General features: G+C 49.1%; 2 protein-coding genes across 6 annotated transcripts in view; both read right to left on the bottom strand.

Moving 5' to 3' along the window:
* The window catches only part of MAP3K15 (mitogen-activated protein kinase kinase kinase 15), a 66290-nt gene extending 52393 nt beyond the window's left edge, over positions 1–13897 (bottom strand). The window contains exons 1-3 of the mRNA XM_038756992.1: positions 13671–13897; positions 12028–12374; positions 3016–3155 (exon numbers count right to left, since the gene is read on the bottom strand). Of these exons, the coding sequence (XP_038612920.1) occupies positions 3016–3155; positions 12028–12374; positions 13671–13897 (714 nt within the window). The remainder of the gene's footprint in view (positions 1–3015; positions 3156–12027; positions 12375–13670) is intronic.
* Positions 13898–22648: 8751 nt separating this feature from the next.
* The window catches only part of SH3KBP1 (SH3 domain containing kinase binding protein 1), a 158013-nt gene continuing 156020 nt past the window's right edge, over positions 22649–24641 (bottom strand). For 3 of the 5 annotated variants that reach the window (XM_038757001.1, XM_038757004.1, XM_038757003.1), the window contains one exon: positions 24274–24315. In XM_038757001.1, coding sequence (XP_038612929.1) covers positions 24274–24315 — 42 coding nt within the window. Of the gene's footprint in view, positions 24316–24641 lie in introns of all 5 variants that reach the window. The other 2 variants (XM_038757000.1, XM_038757002.1) reach the window with 1 other exon arrangement.

Below are 24641 nucleotides of genomic sequence, written 5' to 3'. Positions count from 1 at the left end.
TAGAGACAGTCCCTACCCAACAGTGGGCTCACAGTCTAGTTGCAAATCAGAACGGCGAGCTTAAATATTCACGGCTTTGGATTAACACTCCCAGTCTGCAAGCTGTCTAGGAAGCGGCCCAAACTTTCCAGTACGGAGTTACTGCCCTCTTTCACCACCTGGAAAATGACCAAATCCAGGCTGCAAAGCCTTCAAGTCTTTGACACGTTAGAGGGATTTTGTTCCCATTTGCCATCTATCACAAGGCCCTCATTTTTCCTCTCCGGGCCTTGCTTTTAGAGCAAGGAGGGCAGGGCAAAGAAGAGTGGAGGATACAGCAGTCATGAAACCAAGTTAGTGTGGCCTAGTGGATAGACCACGGGCCTGAAAGTCAGAAGGATCTGGGTTCTAATCCCTGCTCTGCCCCTTGTCTGCTGTGTGACTTTGGGCAAATCACTTCACTTCTCTGGACCTCAGGTAAAGGCCATGAGCTCCGTGTGGAACAGGGGGCTCCAGCCAACCTGATTTCTCTGAATCCATCCCAGCGTTTAATTAAGCGCTTGGCAAATAGTAAGCGCTTAACAAATGCCATTATTATTATTATCATTATTCAAAATTCTAAACAGCTGCAAGTGAGTCAGAGTTACATCATTTTGCACGGTCCATTTATAATAATAATAATTATTGTGATACTTGTTAAGTGCTTACTATATGCTAAGTGCTGGGGTAGATATAATGTAGTCAGGTTGGATGCCATCTCTGTTCCACATAGGGAACAAGGAGGCCTTCCCAGACTGAGCCCCCTTTTTAATAATAATAATAATGATGGCATTTATTAAGCGCTTACTATGTGCAGAGCACTGTTCTAAGCGCTGGGGGGGATACAAGGTGATCAAGTTGCCCCACGTGGGGCTCACAGTCTTGATCCCCATTTTACAGATGAGGTAACTGAGGCGCAGAGAAGTTAAGTGACTTGCCCAAGGTCACGCAGCAGATATGTGGCAGAGTCAGGATATGAACCCATGACCTCTGACTCCAAAGCCCAGGCTCTTTCCACTGAGCCATGCTGCTTTTCCTCTCCTCCTCCCCATCCCACCTCCTTCCCCTCCCCACAGCACTTGTATATATTTGTACAGATTTATTACTCTATTTTACTTATACATATTTACTACTCTATTTATTTTGTTAATGATGTGCATATCGCTTTAATTCTACTTGTTCTGACAATTTTGACACCTGTCTACATGTTTTGTTGTCTGTCTCCCCCTTCTAGACTGTGAGCCCGCTGTTGGGTAGGGACCGTCTCTGTATGTTGCCGACCAGTACTTCCCAAGTGCTTAGTACAGTGCTCTGCACACAGTAAGCGATCAATAAATACGATTGAATGAATGAATGAATGAAGAGACCAAAGTTAATCAGGTCGAACACGTTGATTCCTAGACTTTTTAATATCTGTTCATACGGGACTGGCCGCGGAGCAACGCAAACCATAAAAATGTTCAGTCCTGGCTCAGAGGCTACTAAAAAAGGGTAGGACGTCCAATAGGTGTAACGGTCCTGTTGAGAGTTCCCACATGTTGCGGCAATTACCTGCTAAATCTACTTGCCTCTTACAGCCCGGGGAGAGTGAATTGGTAGGGGGAGGTTCCAGTGGAATCATCATCATCATCATCATCAATCGTATTTATTGAGCGCTTACTATGTGCAGAGCACTGTACTAAGCGCTTGGGAAGTACAAATTGGCAACATATAGAGACAGTCCCTACCCAACATTGGGCTCACAGTCTAAAAGGGGGAGACAGAGAACAAAACCAAACATACTAACAAAATAAAATAAAATAAATAGAATCATCTCAGATGGCCCAGAGGTTTCCCAAGGGTCAGCCAATAACAGAAATTTTTCAGATGAATTTGGGGTGAGTGGGAGAGGGCCAGAGGCTGGATGGGCAAATCCAGGCCTCAGCTACTGGCCCCTCCATTCATTCATTCAATCGTATTGATTGAGCACTTACTGTGTGCAGAGCACTGTACTAAGCGCTTGGGAAGCACAAGTTGGCAACATATAGAGACGGTCCCTACCCAACAGTGGGCTCACAGTCCCGAGCCCAGATATGGCGATATTTGGGTGTGGGGGACACACACTCAATTCCCTCTTCTAAGGCCAAGCAGCGTGAGAAACAGCGAAGACTCGTGGGCAGAGCATGGGCTTGGGAGACAGGAACACCTGGGTTCTAGTCCCGGCTCTGCCATCTGCCTGCTGGGTGACCTTGGGCAGCTCACTTCATGTCTCTAGGCCTCAGTTCCCTCATCTGTAAAATGGGGACTGAGACTGTGAGTCCCATGTGGGTCATGGACTGGGCCCAACCTGATTAGCTTGTTTCTACCCCAGCACTTAGTACAGCGCCTGACACATAGTAAGCGCTTAACAAGCACCATAACAAACCAAAACAATTTCCAAGAGAATGGAAGGTGGCTCTTTCATTCCCATGTCTACAATGACACGAGTTTGTGAAGCATTAGGGTACATTCCTACCCCAACATGGGCTGGTTCTGGGTAGAACGTGCCCCACAAGTTGGCGTGAACGGATTGCGTGGAAGGAGCATGGGTTGTGAGTTCGAGCACAGGAAACCGTGACATTGCCCAGCTCCCGTCTCGTTGGGCCGTTACTTTTCCAAACCTTTACTGTGGGTATTTAATACAGTCAAATAGCAACCGGCGGCGTAGACGAAGAGCATTCTGGTAGTGGTGGAAATGATGACAACAGAGGATCTTGTCATGAAACATACTAGGCATGGTGGGATCTTCAAGCCACCTCTCCCTAACCCACTCAATCCCCTTGAACCACTGGTCCCTGAACCATGGTTTTCCCAGGGCGGGAGGTTCTTCCCAATCACGGTGCCCCAGTCTAGGAGAACGATCCTCCTTTTCCCGCTCAGGGGTGCCATCCAGGCTGGTGATCCAGGTGGGCCCTGTGGGAAGGGGCCGCCACGGGGCAGGGGGGAGCCGAGGCGGTCCAGAGCGTGTGTGGGACTCACCTTCAGATGCAGGGCGGTATCGGCATCAGTGTCGTGGTAAAGGATGACGTTATTGGCCATGTCGAAGCTCTCCCGGACCCCGAGGTGGTAGAAGAGCGACGGCTGTCTGGAGATGTCGCTCATGTCCACCACGGCCACGTCTGGAAATTGGAAACCCACAAAAGGCCGGGGGCGGGGGAGAAGCAGAAAGATGGAGACAGAAAGAGAGACGATGATGATGGCATTTATTGAGCAATTACTACATGCCAAGCACTCTTCTAAGCGTTGGGGTACATACAAGGTGATCAGGTTGTCCCACGTAGGGCTCACAGTCTTAATCCTCTTCTTGCAGATGAGGTAACTGAGGCCCAGAGAAGTGAAGTGACTTGCCCAAAGTCACCCGGCTGACAAGCGGAGGAGCCGGGATTAGAATCCACGACCTCCGGCTCCCAAGCCTGGGCTCTTTACGCTAAGCCACGCTGCTTCTAAGCATGGAGAGAGCAAGGGGTCGTTCACCAGGTGGTGGCCTGAACGCCAGGCGGTGAGCGATGGGCAATGAAGTGAGGCTGAATTCAAGCTCGTGATGGGCAGGGAATGAGTCTGTTTTTTGTTGTACTCTCCCAAGTGCTTAGTACAGTGCTCTGCACATAGTAAGAGCTCGATAAATACAACTGAATGAATGAATGAATTGAATGAAATCAGGCTAATAATGATGATAATGACAATTGTGGCCCTGCTTAAGCCAGTTGGTCGTATTTACTGAGGGCTTACTGTGTCAGAGCACTGTACTGACTGCTTGGCAAAGTACACTATAACAATATTACAGACACATTCCCTGCCCACAAGGCAGTCTTAAGTCTTACTAAGCGCCAAGCACTGCACTAAGAGCTGCAGTAGATAAAAGATAATCACATCGGACATGGTCCCTGTCCCACATGGGGGTCAGATCTAAGGAGGAGAGAGAAAGGGTACTAAATCCCCATTTTACAGATGGGGAAACTGAAACCCAGAGAAGTTAAGTGACCTGATCAAGTTCACCCAGCAGGTAGAACCGGCATTAGAACCTTGGTCTTCTGATTCCCATGCCCAGGCTCCTCCCACAAGGCCAGGCTGCTTCAAAACGCCGGGTACAGACTTCAAATACGAATATGGTTTCCTTTGCTCATTTATTTAGATATACAAACAGTCTAAAAGGTTTTCCCCCATTTCATTCATTCATTCAATCGTATTTATTGAGTGCTTACTGTGTGCAGAGCACTGTACTAAGTGCTTGTCCATTTTTAAGGACAAGATCTAAATGCAGGCAGCAGTCATTTGAGCCAGGACCTGGGAATCAGAGGACCTGAGTTCTAATCCTGCCTCTGCCAATTCATTCATTCATTCGTATTTATTGAGCGCTTACTGTGTGCAGAGCACTGTACTAAGAGCTTGGGAAGTACAAGTTGGCAACATATAGAGATGGTCCCTACCCAACAGTGGGCTCACAGTCAATTGCTCGCTGTGGGATGTTGGGCAAGCCGCATCACTTCTCTGTGTCTCCGTTTCCTCGACTGTAACATGGGGATTGTCTCTGTTGCTGAATTGTATTTTCCAAGCGCTTAGTACAGTGCTCTGCACAAATCAATAAATGATTGAATGAATGAATTTAACATCTGTTCTCCCTCCTACTAAGGCCGTGAGCCCCGTGTGGGACAGGGTATGCGTCCAACCTAGTTATCTTGTACCTACCCTGGTGCTTAGAACTGCGTGATATGTTGTACGCCCTTAACAAATGCCATTAAAAAAAAAAAACTGGCTCACGTAAACAATGTGGCCTTAATAATAATATTAATAGGGATGGTATTTGTTAAGTGCTTTGACACAAACAGAGCTTTGACAGTGTGACAAGCACTGTTCTAAGCACTGGAAAAACCATCCTGAAATCCTTCACCCTTGGGTTGGCACCTTGGGCTGTAGGCTCATCAACCAATTCTGGTACCCCTGAGGTCTCTGCTCCTCTTGCCTAAAACATCCTCTAGCTCATCTCCGCCACCCAACTACCTCCTGAGCATTTCTGCACCCTATGCACTTTGGGTTCACGCACAAAAACACACACACCCACCTACCCAAAGCACTTCTGCACATAGCACCTTACACACTTTTTCGAAGCGCGTCATCTACAGAGAAGCAGTGTGGCTCAGTGGAAAGAGCACGGGCTTTGGAGTCAGAGGGCATGGGTTTGAATCCTAGCTCCTCCACATGTCTGCTGTGTGACCTTGGGCAAGTCACTTAGCTTCTCTGAGTCTGTTACCTCATCTGTAAAATGGGCATTAAGACTGTGAGCCCCCCATGGGCAATCTGATCACCTTGCATCTCCCCCAGCGCTTAGAACAGTGCTTTGCACATAGTAAGCGCTTAACAAATCAATCAATCAATCGCATTTATTAAGCGCTTACTGTGTGCAGAGCACTGTACTAAGCGCTTGGGAAGTACAAGTTGGCACCATATAGAGACAGTCCCTACCCAACAGTGGGCTCATAGTCTAAAACAAATGCCATCATTATTATTATTATTACATATCCATTCCTCCTCCATCCCTAAATTGTTGTCCATGTTTCCCCTGCACCAGACTGCAACCTCCTTGAAGGTAGGGATTGTCTTCTGCCTCTATAATCCTCTCCTAAGCACTTAGCAGACCGTTCTGCACCCACTGTTCTACACAACTGACTGGTGAGATAAATAACTACACTCTATCACTGCTGTCCTGCTAACATTTAGCTGACTGAAGGTACGACTGATCCGATGATCAGTGGTCCAACAACTTGGCTCGGGGGGTGCCCTGTGATAAATGCCTAAACAAACGATATGTCCATGGAAGAACTGTCTACTGAGCTCCTCCTGCGGTGGTGTGAAGAGTTCTTGTAAGCATCATGGAGCTCCTACTAAACAGAGCCTGGAATCGGGGCGTTGGCCTGTCTACCCCTCCTCCATCGACAGTGCACTTTTTAAAGAAAGAACCAAGGCATACTGGCAAGAACTCATTTGAAATGGTAACAGTGCTGTAAAGCATGAGGAAATGGATCAATCTGAGCAACGGTATGTGTGAGATGTAAAAAGAGCTGGGAATAATGAAAATTGTTCTCTCTCTATGAAATTTGTTAAATGCTTATTGTGTGACAGGTGCAGTTCTAAAATAATCCAAGATAATCATGCTGGACACAGTCCATGTCCTGCACGGGGCTCTGTATTGGCCTCTACAAAGGGTTCTAATCCCAGCTCCACCACTTGTCTGCTGTGTGACCTTGGGCAAGTCACTTACCATCTCTGGGCCTCAGTTACCTCATCTGTAAAATGGGGATTAAGACTGTGACCCCCCACGTAGGACAATCTGATTACCTTGTATCTACCCTAGCACTTACAGCAGTTCTTGGCACAGTCTTAAGCCTATGTGCCAAGCACTGAACTAAGAGCTGGAGTAGATAAAAGATAATCATATCGGACATGGTCCCTGTCCCACACGGGGGTCAGAGTCTAAGGAGGAGGGAGAAAGGGTACTAAATCCCCATTTTACAGATGGGGAAATTGAAGCATATCATAATTATTATTATTACTACTATTATTATTATTATTATTACAGTGTTCTGCACACCGTAAGGGCTCAAAAAATACAACCGAATGAAGGAATGAATTGGGATTGAGTGAGAAATATAGATCAAGAGAGCCTAGTTCGGTTCAATGGCACTAGAGGAAAGGTTTCAGATTGACACTCTCTGGTTTCACTCGCTCAGGTGCCTATGAAGACACGAGCCCCTTTTCTGGCTTCTTGCTCAGTTCAGACACTGATGGTTAAGAAGGGAAAATTGATATCCCACCCTCAAGATAAAATAATAATAGTAATAATTATAGTATTTGTTAAGCACTTACTATGGGCCAAGCACTGTTCCAAGTGCTGGGGTAGATAAAAAGTAATCAGGTTGTCCTGTGTGGGGTTCACAGTCTTAATCCCCATTTTACAGATGGGATCACTGAGACACAGAGAAGTGAAGTGTCTTGCCCAAGGTCACGCAGCAGACAATAATAATAATAATAATAATAATAATTGGCATTTGTTTAGCGCTTACTATGTGCAAAGCACTGTTCTAAGCACTGGGGAGGATACTGGGTGATCAGGTTGTCCCACATGGGGCTCACAGTCTTAATTCCCATTTTACAGATGAGGTAACTGGGGCCCAGAGAAGTTAAGTGACTTGCCCAAGATCACACAACAGACATGTGGTGGAGTCGGGATTCGAACCCATGACCTCTGACTCCAAAGCCCGTGCTCTTTCCACTGAGCCACGCTGCTTCTCTGACAAGTGACGGAGCCTGGATTAGAACCCATATCCTCCGACTCCCAACCCTGTGCTCTTTCCACTAAGCCACGCTGCTTCCCAACCGCAAGACATAATAATAATAATGATAATAATTGTGCTATTTGTTAAGCACTTACTACGTGCCAAGCACAGTTCTAAGTGCTGGGGTAGATACAAAGTAAGCCGGTTGTGCCACGTGGGGCTCCCAGTCTTAATCCCCATTTTCCAGATGGGGTCACTGAGGCACAGAGAAGTGAAGCGGCTTGCCCAAGGTCGCACGGCAGACACGTGGCGGAGGCGGGATGATGTACCGGACTGTTTTTTTTTTTTGTTGTTATGGTTTAGGGCAGAAGCAGCGAGGTTGCCCCATCCACACCCTTTATCCTGGTTCCCCTTAGGTCTCCGGCGGGGCACGTTGCAAAACAGCTGGTAATGAGAACAGGTGCAATCTGAGGGCTCAGGACACACAATCTCCAAGATCTCGACAACAGTAAACACCTGGGTGCGTTCATCCATTTCCTAAACCACCCCTGAATATGAAACTCAAAATGGGAGGACAGAGGGGGGCAAGCTTTTCCCACTTCCTTGCAAAATCCAGGGGATAAGGAAAAAAAAATGTGAAACCAAAAAACGGAACAGACGCATTTGCTGCCAGTAACCGGCGACATTTGTTGCTGTTTGTTAGGCTCCAGGTACACGATTTATCTGTCTTCAGACCAAGGCAGATAGGGGCAAATTCATTCAATTGTATTTATTGAGCACCTACGGTGGGCTGGGCAACCTCTGGCACCTTTTGCTTTCCCTCTATGGAGCAGCAGCGTGGCTTAGTGGAAAAAGCCCGGGCTTGGGAGTCGGAGGTCGTGAGTTCTAATCTTGCCTCTGCCACTTGTCAGCTGTGTGACTATGGGCAAGTCACTTCATTCACTAATGCAATAGGGATTCAAGAGAGGAATAAACACCAATGCGACAGGAAGCAGCAATGCCCTTTAAGAGCCGGGGGCAGTGACTCATTCAATCATATTTACTGAGTGCTTACTGTGTGCAGAGCACTATACTAAGCACTTGGAAAGTAAAATTCAGCAACAATTAGAGACAATCCCCTCTCACAACGGGCCCCTGCCTATTTCTTTCCAATGCTTAGTACACTGCTTTGAAACTGAAGGTGCTTAATACAGCTGATAGCTTAGCAAATACCATCATTATTATTATTATGGGAATGAAGACTGTGAGCCCCATGAGGGACACGTCTGAGTCCACCTGATTTGCTTTTATCTACCCCAGCGCTTAGTACAGTGCCTGGTACATTATAATTGCTTAAAGAATAGCATCGTTATTATTATGGGGATGAAGACTGGGAGTCCCATGTGGGATACACCGGAGTCCAACTTGATTAGCTTTTATCTACCCCAGCGCTTAATACAGTGCCTGGCACATAGTAAGCACTTAACAAATACCATTATTATTATTATTATTATGAGGATGAAAGCTGTGAGCCCCAAAGGGGATACACCTGAGTCAAACCTGATTAGCTTTTATCTACCCCAGCACTTAATACATTGCCTGGCACATATAGCAATCGCTTAACAAATACCGTAAAAAAAAGCACTTAAACCGATAAAAAACGAATGATTGAATAAAAGCCCTCGCAGGTGGACACTAAAAAGCCCTATTTGTGAGTAGCAAAAAACTCTACAAAACCAACATCTGTGATCCTGTGATCCCCAAAATGCCCCTGGAAACCACTGGGCAATGAATCCTCTAGACACTCAGTACTCAACTCTGCTCCTCCAAACAACAGTACAGTGCTCAGTGCTTAGTACAGAGCTCCGCACACGGTAAGCACTCAATAAATACGATTGAATGAATTCCCAAAAAACATGTCCCCCAATCAGTAGCACCAAAACCTGCTTTTTGATAAGATCTTTGATCTCTACCATTGATCCCTACTATTTATAGGGTGCTTATTGTGTGCGGAGCACTGTACTAGCACTTGGGAGAGTACAACAAAGTTGGTAGACACGTTCCTTGTCCATGACAAGCTAATGGTATTGACTGAGCGCTTACTGTGTGCAGGGCACTGCACAAAGCGCTTGGGAGAGTCCAGGAGAACATCATCATCATCAATCGTATTTATTGAGCGCTTACTGTGTGCAGAGCACTGTACTAAGCGCTTGAACAGAACAGAATTGGTATTTAGTCATTCATTCATTCCACTGCATTTACTGAGTGCTTCCTGTGTGCAAAGCACTGTACTAAGCACTTGGGAGAGTCCACTATAACAGCAAACGGTCACACTCCCCTCCCAAGACGAGTTTTACAGGCTACTTCTTGGTCACCCTAGTACAGAGCCCAGCAACTGGGTGGGCGCTCCATAAATAGTCTGATCGCTAATTATTATTATTAATCGTATTTCTTGAGTGCTTACTGTGTGCAGAACACTGTTCTAGATGCTTGGGAGGGCCCAGTAGACTATCAAACCGAGAGAGAGAAAGTGTGAGTGTGAGCTCATCCCTCGGGACTGTGATAAGCGCTTGGAAGAGTCCAATAGACCATCAAACCCATTCCCTGCCCCCAGTGAGGGAGAGAGCATGTGTGTGTGTGTGTGTATGTGTGTGAGATGTCGACAGTGAGCTGGTTGTGGGCAGGGATTGTCTCTCTTTATCATCATCATCATCATCATCAATCGTATTTATTGAGCGCTTACTGTGTGCAGAGCACTGTACTAAGCGCTTGGGAAGTACAAATTGGCAACATCTAGAGACAGTCCCTACCCAACAGTGGGCTCATAGTCTAAAACAAATGCCATCATTATTATTATTATTACATATCCATTCCTCCTCCATTCCTAAATTGTTGTCCACGTTTCCCCTGCACCAGACTGCAACCTCCTTGAAGGTAGAGATTGTCTTCTGCCTCTATAATAATAATAATAATGGCATTTATTAAGCGCTTACTAATCAATCAATCAATCAATCGTATTTATTGAGCGCTTACTATGTGCACAGCACTGTACTAAGCGCTTGGGAAGTACAAATTGGCAACATATAGAGAGAGTCCCTACCCAACAGTGGGCTCACAGTCTAAAAGGGGGAGACAGAGAACAACACCAAACATACTAACAAAATAAAATAAATAGAATAGATATGTACAAATAAATTAATAAATAAATAGAGTAATAAATATGTACAAACATATATACATATATAGAGGTGCTGTGGGGAAGGGAAGGAGGTAAGATGGGGGGGATGGAGAGGGGGATGAGGGGGAGAGGAAGGAAGGGGCTCAGTCTGGGAGTTTATCGCTCTACCCTCCTCTCCCAAGCGCTTAGCCCAGTGCTCTGCACACAGTCAGCGCTCAACAAATAGGGCCGAAACAATGCGGAAGTGTTGAATGGGCAGGTGAGGGGGAAATAGAGTGGGGAGAGGAGACGCTGAGCAGCAGCGTGGCCCAGTGGGTAGAGCCTGGGCGTCAGAAGGACCTGGGTTCTAATCCCGGCTTCTCCCCCGGTCTGCTGTGTGACCGCGGGCAAGTCACTTCCCTGCTGTGCCCTTCGGTCACCTCATCTGTAAAATGGGGATTGAGCCTGTGAGCCCAACGTGGGACAGGGACTGTGTCCAAACCGGTTTTCTTGTCTCCACCCCAGCGCTTAGTGCAGGGACTGGGGCATAGTAATCGGTATTACTATCAATCGGGGAAGGCATCCTGGAGGAGACGCGGCTGGGAGCCAGAGGAAGTGGGTTCTAATCCCGGCTCCGCCACTTTTCCGTGGGGTGGCCTTGGGCGAGCCGCTTCACTTTTCGGGGAGAAGGAGGCTGAGGAAACTGAGGCTGAGGAGGCTCTGAAGGAGGTTGAGGAAACTGAGGCTGAGGAGGCTGAAAAGGCGGCTGAAGAAGAGGCTAAGGAGGCTGAAGAAACTGAGGCTGAGGAGGCTCCGAAGGAGGCTGAGGAAACTGAGGCTGAAAAGGAGGCTGAAGAAGAGGCTGAGGAGGCTGAAAAGGAGGCCGAGGCTGAGGAAACTGAGGCTGAGGAGGATCCGAAGGAGGCTGAGGAAACTGAGGCTGAGGAGGCTGAAGAAGAGGCTGAGGAGGCTGACCTCTTCTGTAAAATGGGGATGAAGGCTGGGAGCCCCATGTGGGCCAACTTGATGACCTTTTAATAATAACTATGGTATTTGTTAAGCGGTTACTATGCGCCCAGCACTGTTCTAGGCACTGGGAGTAATCAGGTTTTCCCATGTGGGGCTCACGTTTTAAACCCCATTTTACAGATGGGGGAACTGAGGCCCAGAGAAGTGACTTGCCTAAGGTCACCCAGCAGCCAAGTGGTGGAGCAGAATTAGAACCCATGTCCTTTGACTCCCAAGCCCGGGCTCTTTCCGCTAAACACCCCAGCGCTTTGAACAGTGCTTGGCACATAGTAAATGCTTAACCAAGACCATTCATTCATTCATTCTTCTAGACTGTGAGCCCACTGTTGGGTAGGGACCGTCTCTATATGTTGCCAACTTGTACTTCCCGAGCGGTTAGTACAGTGCTCTGCCCACGGTAAGCGCTCAATACGATTGATTGATTCAGTCAATCGTATTTATTGAGCGCTTACCGTGGGCAGAGCACTGTACTAAGCGCTTGGGAAGTCCAAGTGGACCGTCGTCGTTATTATTGTCGTTGTCCTCATTAAGGAGGGCGGGTAAGGGGGGCATCACCTGCGTCGTAGACGGCGTCCAGTACGGCGGCGTGTCCGTAGTCGAGGTCCCCGAAGTGGACGGTGTCCAGGCGGGCGGCCTGGTGGTGGCAGGCCCGCCGCAGGCAGTGCAGCGCCCCGGCCTCCACACCCCGGGGGACCCCCCGGGACCCAGGAGGGCCCGGGCCCCCGCCCGGCCCGTCGTTCAGCACGTAGACCGCACGCAGGCCGCGGGCCCGTCCGACCCCCGACGCCGCCTCCGAGGAGCCCTCCCAGCCCGGGCACGGGGACGCCCCCACCCACGCCACAGGGGCCGCGGGAGGAGGCTGAGCCTCAGGAGGCTGAGGAAACTGAAGAAACTGAGGCTGAGGAGGAGGAGGAGGCTGAGGAAACTGAGGCTGGGAAGGAGAAGGCTGAGGAAACTGAGGCCGGGAAGGAGGCTGAGGACAGGGCTTAGAAAACTGAGGCTGAGAAGGAGGAGGCTGAGGAGGAGGCTGAGATGGAGGCTGAGGAGACTGAGGCTGAGGAGGAGGCTGAGGTGGAGGCTGAGGAGATTGAGGTTGAGGAGGCTGAGGAAACTGAGGCTGAGATTGAGAAGGAGGCTGAAGAACCTGGGACTGAGGAACCTGAGGCTGAGGAGATTGAGGAGATTGAGGTTGAGGAGCCTGAGGAAACTGAGGCTGAGATGGAGAAGGAGGCTGAAGAACCTGAGGCTGAGGAACCTGAGGCTGAGGAGATTGAGGTTGAGGAGACTGAGGAAACTGAGGCTGAGATGGCGAAGGAGGCTGAAGAACCTGAGACTGAGGAACCTGAGGCTGAGGAGGCTGAGGAGATTGAGGTTGAGGAGGCTGAGGAAACTGAGGCTGAGATGGAGAAGGAGGCTGAAGAACCTGAGACTGAGGAACCGGAGGCTGAGGAGGCTGAGGAGATTGAGGTTGAGGAGACTGAGGAAACTGAGGCTGAGATGGAGAAGGAGGCTGAAGAACCTGAGGCTGAGGAACCTGAGGCTGAGGAGGCTGAGGAGATTGAGGTTGAGGAGACTGAGGAAACTGAGGCTGAGGAGGAGGCTGAGGAACCTGCGACTGAGGAAACTGAGGCTGAGAAGGAGGCTGAGGAGATTGAGGTTGAGGAGACTGAGGAAACTGAGGCTGAGATGGAGAAGGAGGCTGAAGAACCTGAGACTGAGGAACCTGAGGCTGAGGAGGCTGAGGAGATTGAAGTTGAGGAGCCTGAGGAAACTGAGGCTGAGATGGAGAAGGAGGCTGAAGAACCTGAGGCTGAGGAACCTGAGACTGAGGAGACTGAGGAAACTGAGGCTGAGAAGGAGGCTGAGGAACCTGCGACTGAGGAAACTGAGGCTGAGAAGGAGGCTGAGGAGAAGGCTGAGGAAACTGAGGCTGAGGCGGCGGAGGAAATTGAGGCGAAGGAGGCTGAAGAAGAGGCTGAGGGGGCTGAGGAGACTGAGCCTGAGATTGAGAAGGAGGCTGAGGAAACTGAGGCTGAGGAGGCTGAAGAAACTGAGGCTGAGGAGGCTGAAACGGAGGAGGATGAGGCTGAGGAAACTGAGGCTGAGGAGGCTCCAGAGGAGGCTGAGCCTGAGATTGAGAAGACGGTTGAGGCTGAGGAAACTGAGGCTGAGGAGGCTCTGAAGGAGGCTGAGGAAACTGAGGCTGAGGAGGCTGAAAAGGAGGCCGAGGCTGAGGAGGCTCCTTAGGAGGCTGAGGAAACTGAGGCTGAGGAGGCTGAAAAGGAGGCTGAGCCTGAGAAGGAGGCTGAGGAAACTGAGGCTGAGAAGGCTGAAACTGAGGCAGCTGAGGAGACTGAGGCAGCTGAGGGGATTGAGGCAGCGGAGGGGGCGTCGGCCGCCCCCCGCCCGCGGCCCCGCGCTCCATGGCCCCGCCCCTCCCCCCCCCGGGCACAGCCCGCGCGCGCACGCGCACACACACACGCGCACGCGCACCCCCAGCCCCCCGCACCCACCGGCCGCCCCGCTCAGTCCGTCCGTCCGTCCGTCCGTCCGTCCGTCGGTCCGTCAGTCCGTGCGTCAGGGCGGGGCCCGCCGGGGACCGACACCCCCAGCGCCCTCTGCCGGACGCTCGGACCCCGCCGCGCTCCCCCGGGAGGCCGCCCCCTGCCGGGCGCGCGGCACCCTCACACCCTCACACCCCAAGGCACCTTTGAGGACGTCGCCCTCTGCCGGACGCCCGGAGGCCTAACACCCGCCACGGCGCCGAGCAGGGCGCCCTCTGCCGGTCCTGCGGCCGCCTAGCGGCTCGCGGCGTCCTTTCGGCGCTCGTGTGCTCTGAGGGCGCCCTCTGGCGGGCGCGCAGCCACCTAACACCTCGAGACGCGCTGAGGAGGGCGCCCTCTGCCGGGCGCGCGGCCACCTAGCGGCTCGCGGCGTCCTTTCGGCCCCCGTGTGCTCTGAGGGCTCCCTCTGCCGGGCGCGCAGCCACCTAACACCTCGAGACAGCGCTGAGGAGGGCGCCCTCTGGCGGCCCCGCGGCCACCTAGCGGCTCGCGGCGTCCTCTCGGCCCTGCAGTGTTCCGAGGAGGGCGCCCTCTGCCGGACACCCGGCGACCTAACACTTTCATTCATTCAGTCATTCGTATTTATTGAGCGCTTACTGTGTGCAGAGCACTGTACTAAGCGCTTGGGAAGTACAAGTTGGCAACATATACAGTCCCTACCCAACAGCGGGCTCACAGTCTAGAAGGGGGAGACAGACAACAAAACAAAACATATTAACAAAATAATAGATAAATATGTACAAAATAAATAAATACATACATAGAATAATAAATATGTACAAACGTATATACAGGTGCTGTGGGGAGGGGAAGGAGGTAAGGCAGGGGGAGGGGGAAGAGGAGGAGAGGGAGGAGGAACACCCGCGACGGCGCTGAGCAGGGCGCCCTCTGCCGGTCCTGCGGCCACCTAGCGGCTCGCGGCGTCCTCTCGGCCCTCGTGTGCTCTGAGGGCGCCCTCTGCTGGGCGCGCAGCCACCTAACACCTCGAGACGCGCTGAGGGGGGCGCCCTCTGCTGGGCGCGCGGCGACCTAGCGGCTCGCGGCGTCCCTTCTGCCCCCGTGTGCTCTGAGGGCTCCCTCTGGCGGGCGCGCAGCCACCTAACACCTCGAGGCAGCGCTGAGGAGGGCGCCCTCTGCTGGGCGCGCGGCCACCTAGCGGCTCGCGGCCTCCTCTGGGCTCTGCTGTGTTCCAAGGAGGGCGCCCTCTCCCGGACACCCGGCGACCTAACACTTTCATATTCATTCATTCAATCGTATTTATTGAGCGCATACTGTGTGCAGAGCACTGTACTAAGCGCTTGCGAAGTACAAGTTGGCACCATATAGAGACGGTCCCTACCCAACAGCGGGCTCACAGTCTAGAAGGGGGAGACAGACGACAAAACATACTAACAAAATAAAATAAATAGAATAAATATGTACAAGTAAAACAATGAATAAATAGAGTAATAAATACGTACAAACAGGTGCTGTGGGGAGGGGAAGGAGGTAAGGCGGGGGGAGGGGGAGAGGAAGGAGGAGGAACACCCGCGACGGCCGCTGAGCAGGGCGCCCTCTGCCGGTCCTGCGGCCACCTAGCGGCTCGCGGCGTCCTTTCGGTGCTCGTGTGCTCTGAGGGCGCCCTCTGCTGGGCGCGCAGCCACCTAACACCTCGAGACAGCGCTGAGGAGGGCGCCCTCTGCCGGTCCTGCGGCCACCTAGCGGCTCGCGGCGTCCTTTCGGCCCCCGTGTGCTCTGAGGGCGCCCTCTGGCGGGCGCGCAGCCACCTAACACCTCGAGACAGCGCTGAGGCAGGCGCCCCCTGCTGGGCGCGCGACCACCTAACACCTCGCGACAGCTCTGAGGCGGGCGCCCTCTGGCGGCCCCGAGGCCACCTAGCGGCTCGCGGCGTCCTCTCGGCCCTCGTGTGTACAGATTGATTACTCTGTTTATTTTACTTGTACATATTTACTATTCTATTTATTTTGTTAATGATGTGCCTCTAGCTTTACTTCTATTTATTCTGATGACTGGACACCTGTCCACATGTTTTGTTGTCTGTCTCCCCCTTCTAGACTGTGAGCCCGTTGTTGGGTAGGGACCGTCTCTATATGTTGCCAACTTGTACTTTCCGAGCGCTTAGTACAGTGCTCTGTACACAGTAAGTGCTCAATAAATACGATTGAATGAATGAATGAATGAAAACCCTCAGGAAGAGAAGATGCTTCAAAACTAGGACAGGATATTAAAGTGTGGGAGAAGCAGCATGGCCTAGTGGAAAGAGCACAGTCCTCGGAGTCAGCCCATTCCAGTTTAAGTCACTTAAAGCCCCTGTGATTCAATAATAATAGTAGTATAATAATATAATAATAATAATATATAATATAATAATATAATAGTATAACCTGTATATATGTATATACCTGTATATATGTATATATGTTTGTACATATTTATTACTCTATTTTACCTATACATATCTATTCTATTTATTTTACTTTGTATGTTTGGTTTTGTTCTCTGTCTCCCCCTTTTAGACTGTGGGCCCACTGCTGGGTAGGGACTGTCTCTAGATGTTGCCAACTTGTACTTCCCAAGCGCTTAGTACAGTGCTCTGCACACAGTAAGCGCTCAATAAATACGATTGATTGATTACTAAGTGCTCAGTATGTGCCAAGCACTGTTCTAAGCGCTGGAGTAGATACAAGGTAATCAGGTTGTCCCATGTGGGGCTGACAGTCTTAAACCCCATTTTACAGATGACGTGAGGTGCAGAGAAGTTAAGTGACTTGCCCAAAGTCACACAGCTGACAAATGGTGGAGTCGGGATTAGAACCCACAACCTCTGACTCCCAAGCCTGTGCTTTTTCCATTAAGCCACACTGCTTCTCCAGTTTGGTATCTTCATTAGTAAAATAAGGACTCCAAACCTGCTGTCCCGCCTATGTAGACTGTGAGCCTCACATCGGACAGGAACCGGGCCCGATTTATCTTGTACCTAGCTCAGTGCTTAGCACAATGCTTGGCAAGTAACACCACCACTGTTATTATTGTTAATTCAAGAGAATGGAAGACAATTCCCTGTCTTCATAGAATTCAAACATTCTGGTACATAGCATTACCTGACCCTTTTTCAGGAAGTCCTGACAATCAGGTGGCTAGAGCACAGGCCTGGGAGTTAGAAGGTGGTGAGATTCTAATCCCGGCTCTGTCCCTTGTCTGCTGTGTGACCTTGGGCAAGTCACTTCACTTCTCTGGGCCTGAGTTCCCTCATCTGTAAAAATGGGGAGGATTGAGACTTGGAGCCCTATGTGGGAGAAGCACCGTGGCTCTGTGGAAAGAGCCCAGGCTTTGGAGTCAGAGGTCATGGGTTCAAATCCCAGCTCCGCCAATTGTCTGCTGTGTGACTTTGGGCCAGTCACTTAACTTCTCTGGGCCTCAGTTACCTCATCTGTAAAATGGGGATTAAGACTGTGAGCCTCCCGTGGGACCACCTGATCGCCCTGTAACCTCCCCAGCGCTTAGAACAGTGCAAAGCACATAGTAAGCACTTAATAAATGCCATCATTATTATTATTATTATTCAAATCCCTGCTCCACCGTCAGCTGTGTGACTTTGGGCAAGTCACAACTTCTCTGGGCCTCAGTTCCCTCATCTGTAAAATGGGGATTAAGACTGAGAGTCCCCCGTGGGACAACCTGATCACCTTGTAACCTCCCCAGCACACGGAACAGTGCTTTGCACATAGTAAGCGTTTAGTAAATGCTATCATTATTATGTGGGACAGGGATTAGGTCAAACCCAATTTGCTTATCGCCACCGCAGCACTTTGTACAGGGCCTGGCACACAGTAGGCACTTAGCAAATACCCCAATTATTATTATTATTGTTATTAATAACCACTGCTTCCTCATGGCCTTCCATTAGGCTTTACCTGTAAGGAATGCGTATCGGCCCATTGCTCTTTCTGTGCCTTCTCAACACAGGGACACTGAATTTGGATGCTTATCTTTTGGACATTCGGTATTCACCGCACCCTCAGCTTCACAATACTTATCCGTAAATCTGTATCTGTAAATTATTTCTTTTAATGAGTGTCTTCCCCTCAAGACTGTAAGCTCTTTGTGGGCAGGGAACATGTCTATCAACTGTTTTACTGTACTCTTCCAAGAGCTTAGTACAGTTCTCTGCACAGAGTAGGCACGCAATAAATGCCACTAATAGCTGATCACTTTGGCCAAAGGTCGTAAGGTTACATTTTAACCTTATAATATTAATAATGATGCTATTTGTTAAGCGCTTACTATGTGCAAGGCACTGTACTAAGCACTGGGGTAGAAACAAGCCAAAAGGGTTGGACACAGTCCCTGTCCCACGTGTGGCTCGCAGTCTCGATCCCCAATTTACAGATGAGGATACTGAGGCCCAGAGAAGCTGACTCACCCAAGGTCACACAGCAGGTAAGTGGCAGAGCCGGGTTTAGAACCCATGACCCTTATCTGAGAAATTAGAAAGCACTTTTTCTCCTATGGAGAAAAGCATGTGAATTCACTAGGATGGTATTTATTAAGGGATTACAATGTGTCAAGCACCGTACCAGACTCACTGAGTTTTCCACAAACTCCCTCCAAAGTCGGCGGCTTCTGGAAACGTGACCCGGATTTCACAAAGGCATTTTTAACGATAATTCCTTGTCCCAGTCAATAACTAACCTCAGCGATGGAATTCCGCACACTTTGCAAAAACCCGGTTGACCTGGAGATGGTTCCGACTGCTCTCCCGAGTCATTGCTTCGCGAAGCCAACTTCATCCCACAGGGAACGTTACTTCCGCTGAAAAAATCAAATCCAAACGTTTCGGTCGGGATTAACCTGTGCCTTGTCTCGGCCCAGAGAACTCCCGAACCCCGCTGGAGAGAACTCTGATGGACAGAGAGCTTTTGGGGCTGGTGCCTTTAGAGGAGAAGCTCCTTGACGGCAGGAATTGCGTCTGCTAACACTGTTGTTCTCTCCAGCAGTGCTCAAGGCAGTGGTTTGCACACAACAGCTACTCAATAAACCCAACCGACGGACGGGCTGGCGTTGGAGTTGCCAGCGGGCAACGGAGACCTGAGTTAGTAGATTTCTTTTCCTTTCCTCCCCTTCCTCCGACTCCCAAGAGCCCCAGCCAGGGGAAAAGCCAGCCGGTCAACTTGTGCCTTGGCTAACGCTGCTTCCAGTTGCTCCGGGTGTGGGATTTGTTAAGGGCTTACTATGTGCCAAACACTATACTAAGCGCTGGGGTAGATACAAGCTAAGCGGGTTGGACACAGTCCCGTAGGGCTCAGAGTCTTAATCTCCATTTTAGATGAGGGAACTGAAGCACAGAGAGGCGGCTTGCCCAAGGTCACACAGCAGACAAGTGGCAGAGCCGGTAATAGAACTCAGGTCCTTCTGACTCAATCAATCAATCAATCGTATTTATTGAGCGCTTACTGTGTGCAGAGCACTGTACTAAGCGCCTGGGAAGTACAAGTTGGCAACAGATAGAGACAGTCCCTACCCAACAGTGGGCTCACAGTCTAGAAGGGGGAGACAGAGAACAAAACCGAACATATTAACAAAATAAAATAGATATGTATAAGTACAAGTACTCCACTAGGCCCCTTTTAGACTGTGAGCCCATTGCTGGGTAGGGACTGTCTCTATATGTTGCCAACTTGTACTTCCCAAGCGCTTAGTACAGTGCTCTGCACACAGTAAGCGCTCAATCAATACGATTGAATGAATGAATGATTGCTGCTTCGGTTCATTCCTTCCACTATGCATGAAGACTTGGCAAAAAAGAAAGCACTCCAGGTTTGGAGGATTGTTTTGTAAAATTCAGGTTTGAATGGGGGGATAGAAGGACGGAAATTGTGAAAGACCCACATCCTCAAAACCATGCACCAAATTGTCCTCCACCTTACCTCTGCTCTCCTTTGGCTCGAGGGTGGCTATCGGGGCCCTGTCACGGGACTTCCAGCCACTACATTTAATCCTGGCGTCCCGATACTGCCCTCGACGAGGTGAACTCCGAACCCCCAGGCTGCAAGCGATCCCCTCTGCTCACCCCGCGCCCCTACAATCACGCACCTCGAAGAAGAAGTTAATATCGACCAGTTAATAGCGTCTGGGCTGAAAATCTGGGGCAAATTTGTACCACAAAGAATCCAGAACAGAGCACAGAAAAACGAAAACGAACTACATCTTGGTGGATTTGCCAGATCAATCAGAATAAATTATAGAGAGGGGAAATAGAAGAGAATTTACATAAGGACTCCGGGGATGGGCTATCGAAGTCCTTAATTACCATTTTTTAGCATTTATTAAGCGCTTACTATGTGCAAAGCACTGTTCTAAGCGCTGGGTAGGTTACAAGGTGATCGGGTTGTCCCACGGGGGGCTCCCAGTCTTAATCCCCATTTTACAGATGAGGAAACTGAGGCACAGAGAATTTGAGTGACTTGCCCAAAGTCACACAGCTGACAATTGGCGGAGCCGGGATTTGAACCCATGGCCTCTGACTCCAAAGCCTGTGCTCTTTCCACTGAGCCACGCTGCTTCTCTCTGAGGGGAGGGCAGATAAGAGAATGAAATGATAGAACCTGCAACTGCCAATCTCCATGCCATCTAAGCACTTAACTACCCACAACTCCTCCGTAATATTTTGTACTTCTACAGTCTATTACTTTCTCTGATTTGAAATTTATTTTAGTGCCTGTCTCCCCTGCTCGTAAGGAAGCTCTTGACTTCTAATTTCATGGTAGTCTCCCAAATTCTCAGTCCGGGACTCTGCTCACAGTAGCCGCCGATCAAATACCATTGATTGATTGACTGCAACCAAAGTACTTTTTGAGCACATTTACTGGTTTTAAATACCTATAAATTTTTTTAAAAAAGAGGCAGGCGAGGGGGTGGGGGGAGGATGAAGGTTGCAACATTAAAAAGCAAACTAATTTGGGTTTTCAAAGGAACTGGTTAGAAAAAGGAAAAGAACAAACACAAATCCCCAAACTGGTGCCTGCGAGCAGAAATCTGAGGAGATGGTTTTCTTTATGCCTGAGGAAAAAAAATGCATGCACTTTTTCACTCCGATTACTAGGTGCAATAAACGTGACTTTACACAATGTTTCAAATAACAATGTTTAATTATTTCCACTTAAAAAAGACTGTATAGCTCACCATCATTTTATGTTTATCAGTGAATATAAAATGGACATTTCCAAAAATGGAATTTCACATCCACAGGTTTTAATGAATCATTCATGTTCACTTAAAAAAAAAACAAAATGAGGGGGGTGAAAGCCCACGTCCTTTTAAAAATATTTCATCTGATAAGAATAAAATGGAGAAGGAAGATAGACAGCTCTTCTTCCGAGAAATCACTCTTCTTGAACCATGAACGCTTCACACAAAAATATTTCCACAAAATCTCATTTTAATCATCTCCTTTACAACGCACGGTACTTTAAGACTCCTAAAATACAACCTTATAAAATGAAGCCAAACTGTCTCCATCGATGCTGGCTGACTCACCGCTTGAATGTTCAGAGATTTTCGACGAGACGCTTGGGAGGTTTTGTCAGACATCAGCAAGTCCACTCCTTGGTAGAGAAAAGAATGAAGAGAGTAGGCATTCTGGTGGGGCTCACCCAGCAGATGAAAGCAAGGGGCACCATCCTCTGATCTGGGTCTTTAAAAGCAGACGCTAGACAACGCGTAAATTAAGGCCCCAAGCTAGTTTCTCCTCCCCACTAGCCCCACACCCCTCCTCTTTAAGCTAAGGGAAGGGTCAACCTCTACAAAATTAGCCATAAGTGTGTGAACCGCAACGGGGCACCCCACAAATTTTTTTACAAAATAATTCTAACTGTGGTATTTGTTAACCACTTACTATGGGCCAAGCACTGTTTTTAGCACTGGGATAAATACCACATCATCAGGTCCCACACAGGCCTCACAGTCAAAGTATGAGAGAGAACAGGTACTGGATCCCCATTTTGCAGATGAGGGAACTGAGGCACAGAGAAGTGAAGTGACTTGCCCAAGGTCACACGGCAGGGAAGCGGCGGAGCCGGGATTAGAACCCAGGTCCTCCGACTCCCAGGACTGCGATTCTTCCACTGGGATTGTTAGCAATCCTAAATATACGCGCCGAGAGAAAACAGTATTCTTAGAGATTCCCATGGTGATGGGAGAAACCAACCAGTTTTAAAACAACTCTTTTTATCAAACCAGGGAGTGTGAAATCTCAAAAGGCGTGGAGCTGCGGTTGGCATGTAAGCGGGGGTCGGGATGCAGATGGGGTGTTTCGTGGGACTGTGCCTTGGACGGCAAGAACAGGAACGGGACCGCTGGGAAAGTAACGTGCCTGAACCAGAGCCGAGGGAGAGATGTTACACGGGAAGTTAACAGGGTGTACGTGGATCATCGGGGATGGGGAATGTGTCCGTTTATTGTTATACTGTACTCTCCCGAGCGATTGGTACAGTGCTTTGCACACAGAAGCGCTCAATAAATACGACCGAATGAACGAATGAATGGATATCCTACCAGGAGGGACCTCTCTAATATGTTCGGGAGGGGCCTGATGGGTCTAGGGTCGGGGGGGAGAGCGTGAGGAAACTCAAAGGGGAATTCCATGTGAGAGGAAGATCTCAAGGCTAGCGTCTAGTGCAGAGGAGAGAGGGAAAGGAGACAGACATAACACGGTCATGACAGGGGAGTAATTCATTTGGTGCTTTTATACCCCCCTCCTCCCCCGCAACATACTGGTTCGCATTCCGTGTGGTTGTGCAAATAGATCAGTACTTAGTAGCTTCATAGAAACTTCACGAAAGGACGCAGAAGAGTTTGTAGAAGCACATTAGAAACAGCTTCAGAGGTCACAAATTCCATAAAATTTCAAAGAAACACTCGGAATAGTTCCCGCCCCTAACAAATTCCCTTGTTTTCAGTTAGCCCGAACAATGAGGACAGAGAAACCTCCAAAAGGCTCAACTGCTTGCTCTCTACACCGACAGAACAAACGCAAGTTTCCTTTAGAAAGAAAATACAACCTCACAACTGTCGGAAAGAACAAACAGGGGGAAAAAAGAGGAAAAACAACAACAAAAACCCCCCCAAAACAACACCACCCAAACCATCCTATTGGATTAATGTGAGAAGGCATACAACAGAGCAAGGCAAGTGACAGTACATAAATACAATTTAAACAGCCAGAGAGAACCAGTGCATGAAATAATACAACTTTTCCCTTATTTTTATTTGCATTTTACTTTTATTTATTTTTTGCTGGGTAATGCATATTCTGTTCACTCCAAAGGTGCAAGAGGCGAAGAGAGGCAGGTGGTGCGTGTGCTAACTGCTAATGAAAATCAAGCAAACGATGGATTTTTCTCCTTCCACCGGGAACTTACGAGCTAAATCCTCTCAACTGGGCAGTAGTGGCCTCAGGGCGTTCCGGGATGAGTCGAGAGGAGCCATCTACTAAGACAGTGACCTTTAGTGGACAGTTTCATCAAGTCTGCTGGTGAGCACGGACCCCCAACAGCTTCAGCGGAGAGAAGGAGAGTGGTGAAAGAAGGCACAGATCATTGCGAAGACCGGATGGATCGAGTTTCTGGTTTTTTAAATACTCTACTGTACATGGGTTTTGCTTCCTCTCAGAGGTGGGGAGCTTGGGGGGTGGGAGGGGAGCGATAACTTTGCATATGTAAGAGAACGTCAAACCGAAACACAACAATTGGGCTGCTTTCTAACCCGAAGCAAAAGAACCCTAACGTCATTCACCCTCGACTATAACGTTGTACAAATATCGTAGGAATCTGTGACAAGGACAATTAAAAAAATCATAAAATTATAAAGCCTGTAAACGAATAATCTGAAATACATTTTATTTTATGGAAAATATCATCAAAATAGTACCACTATGCACTAAACTGCCTGAGTTTTCATTTCATTTGTGATCTTGAAGTAGAGAAGCCTTTAGCACAATCCACTCAGTGGAAGTCACAACCAGTGCGAAACGACGAGACCACACCCCGGGTGGGCTCTTTTCTTTCGGGGTGGAATTTGTGTTGTGCTGTCAAAAAGCATTTGTGCTAAATCCTTCCGTCGGAGAAATGCTGAGGCAAACCTTAATTTTGGCACAGAGTTATTTTGGCTGGGGCATAAATTTGAGTCTCGGAATCACTCACGATGAATGATGTTTACCCTTCCGTCATCGACCAATCGCTCATTTTGATTGAAGGGCTTTCTTTATGTCGTTTACCTCCATCTACAAAGAGAACGGATCCAGTTACTTCGTGCGTTCGTTCAATCGTATTTATTGAGCGCTTGCTGTGTGCAGAGCACTGTACTAAGCGCTTGGGAAGTACAAGTTACTTGAGACCGGTTGGGCCTCTAAAACTGCCCTAAAGGCTGGGCATAGGTTTGGCTTCCGCTGGACTCTCCCTGGCGCTTAGTACCATGCCCTGTACGCTTAATGGTTACCTCATCTATAAAATGGGGATTGAGACTGTGAGCCCTATGGGGGACAAGGACTATGTCCAACTTGATGTCCTTGTTCTATCTTCTCCAGCGCTTAAAACAGTGCCTGGCACA

The sequence above is a fragment of the Tachyglossus aculeatus genome, chromosome 15 (genome assembly GCF_015852505.1).
Source record: "Tachyglossus aculeatus isolate mTacAcu1 chromosome 15, mTacAcu1.pri, whole genome shotgun sequence".
NCBI classification, from domain to species: domain Eukaryota; kingdom Metazoa; phylum Chordata; class Mammalia; order Monotremata; family Tachyglossidae; genus Tachyglossus; species Tachyglossus aculeatus.
The sequence above is the reverse complement of the archived record's forward strand: the minus strand, read 5'-3'. Positions and strand labels throughout refer to the sequence as shown.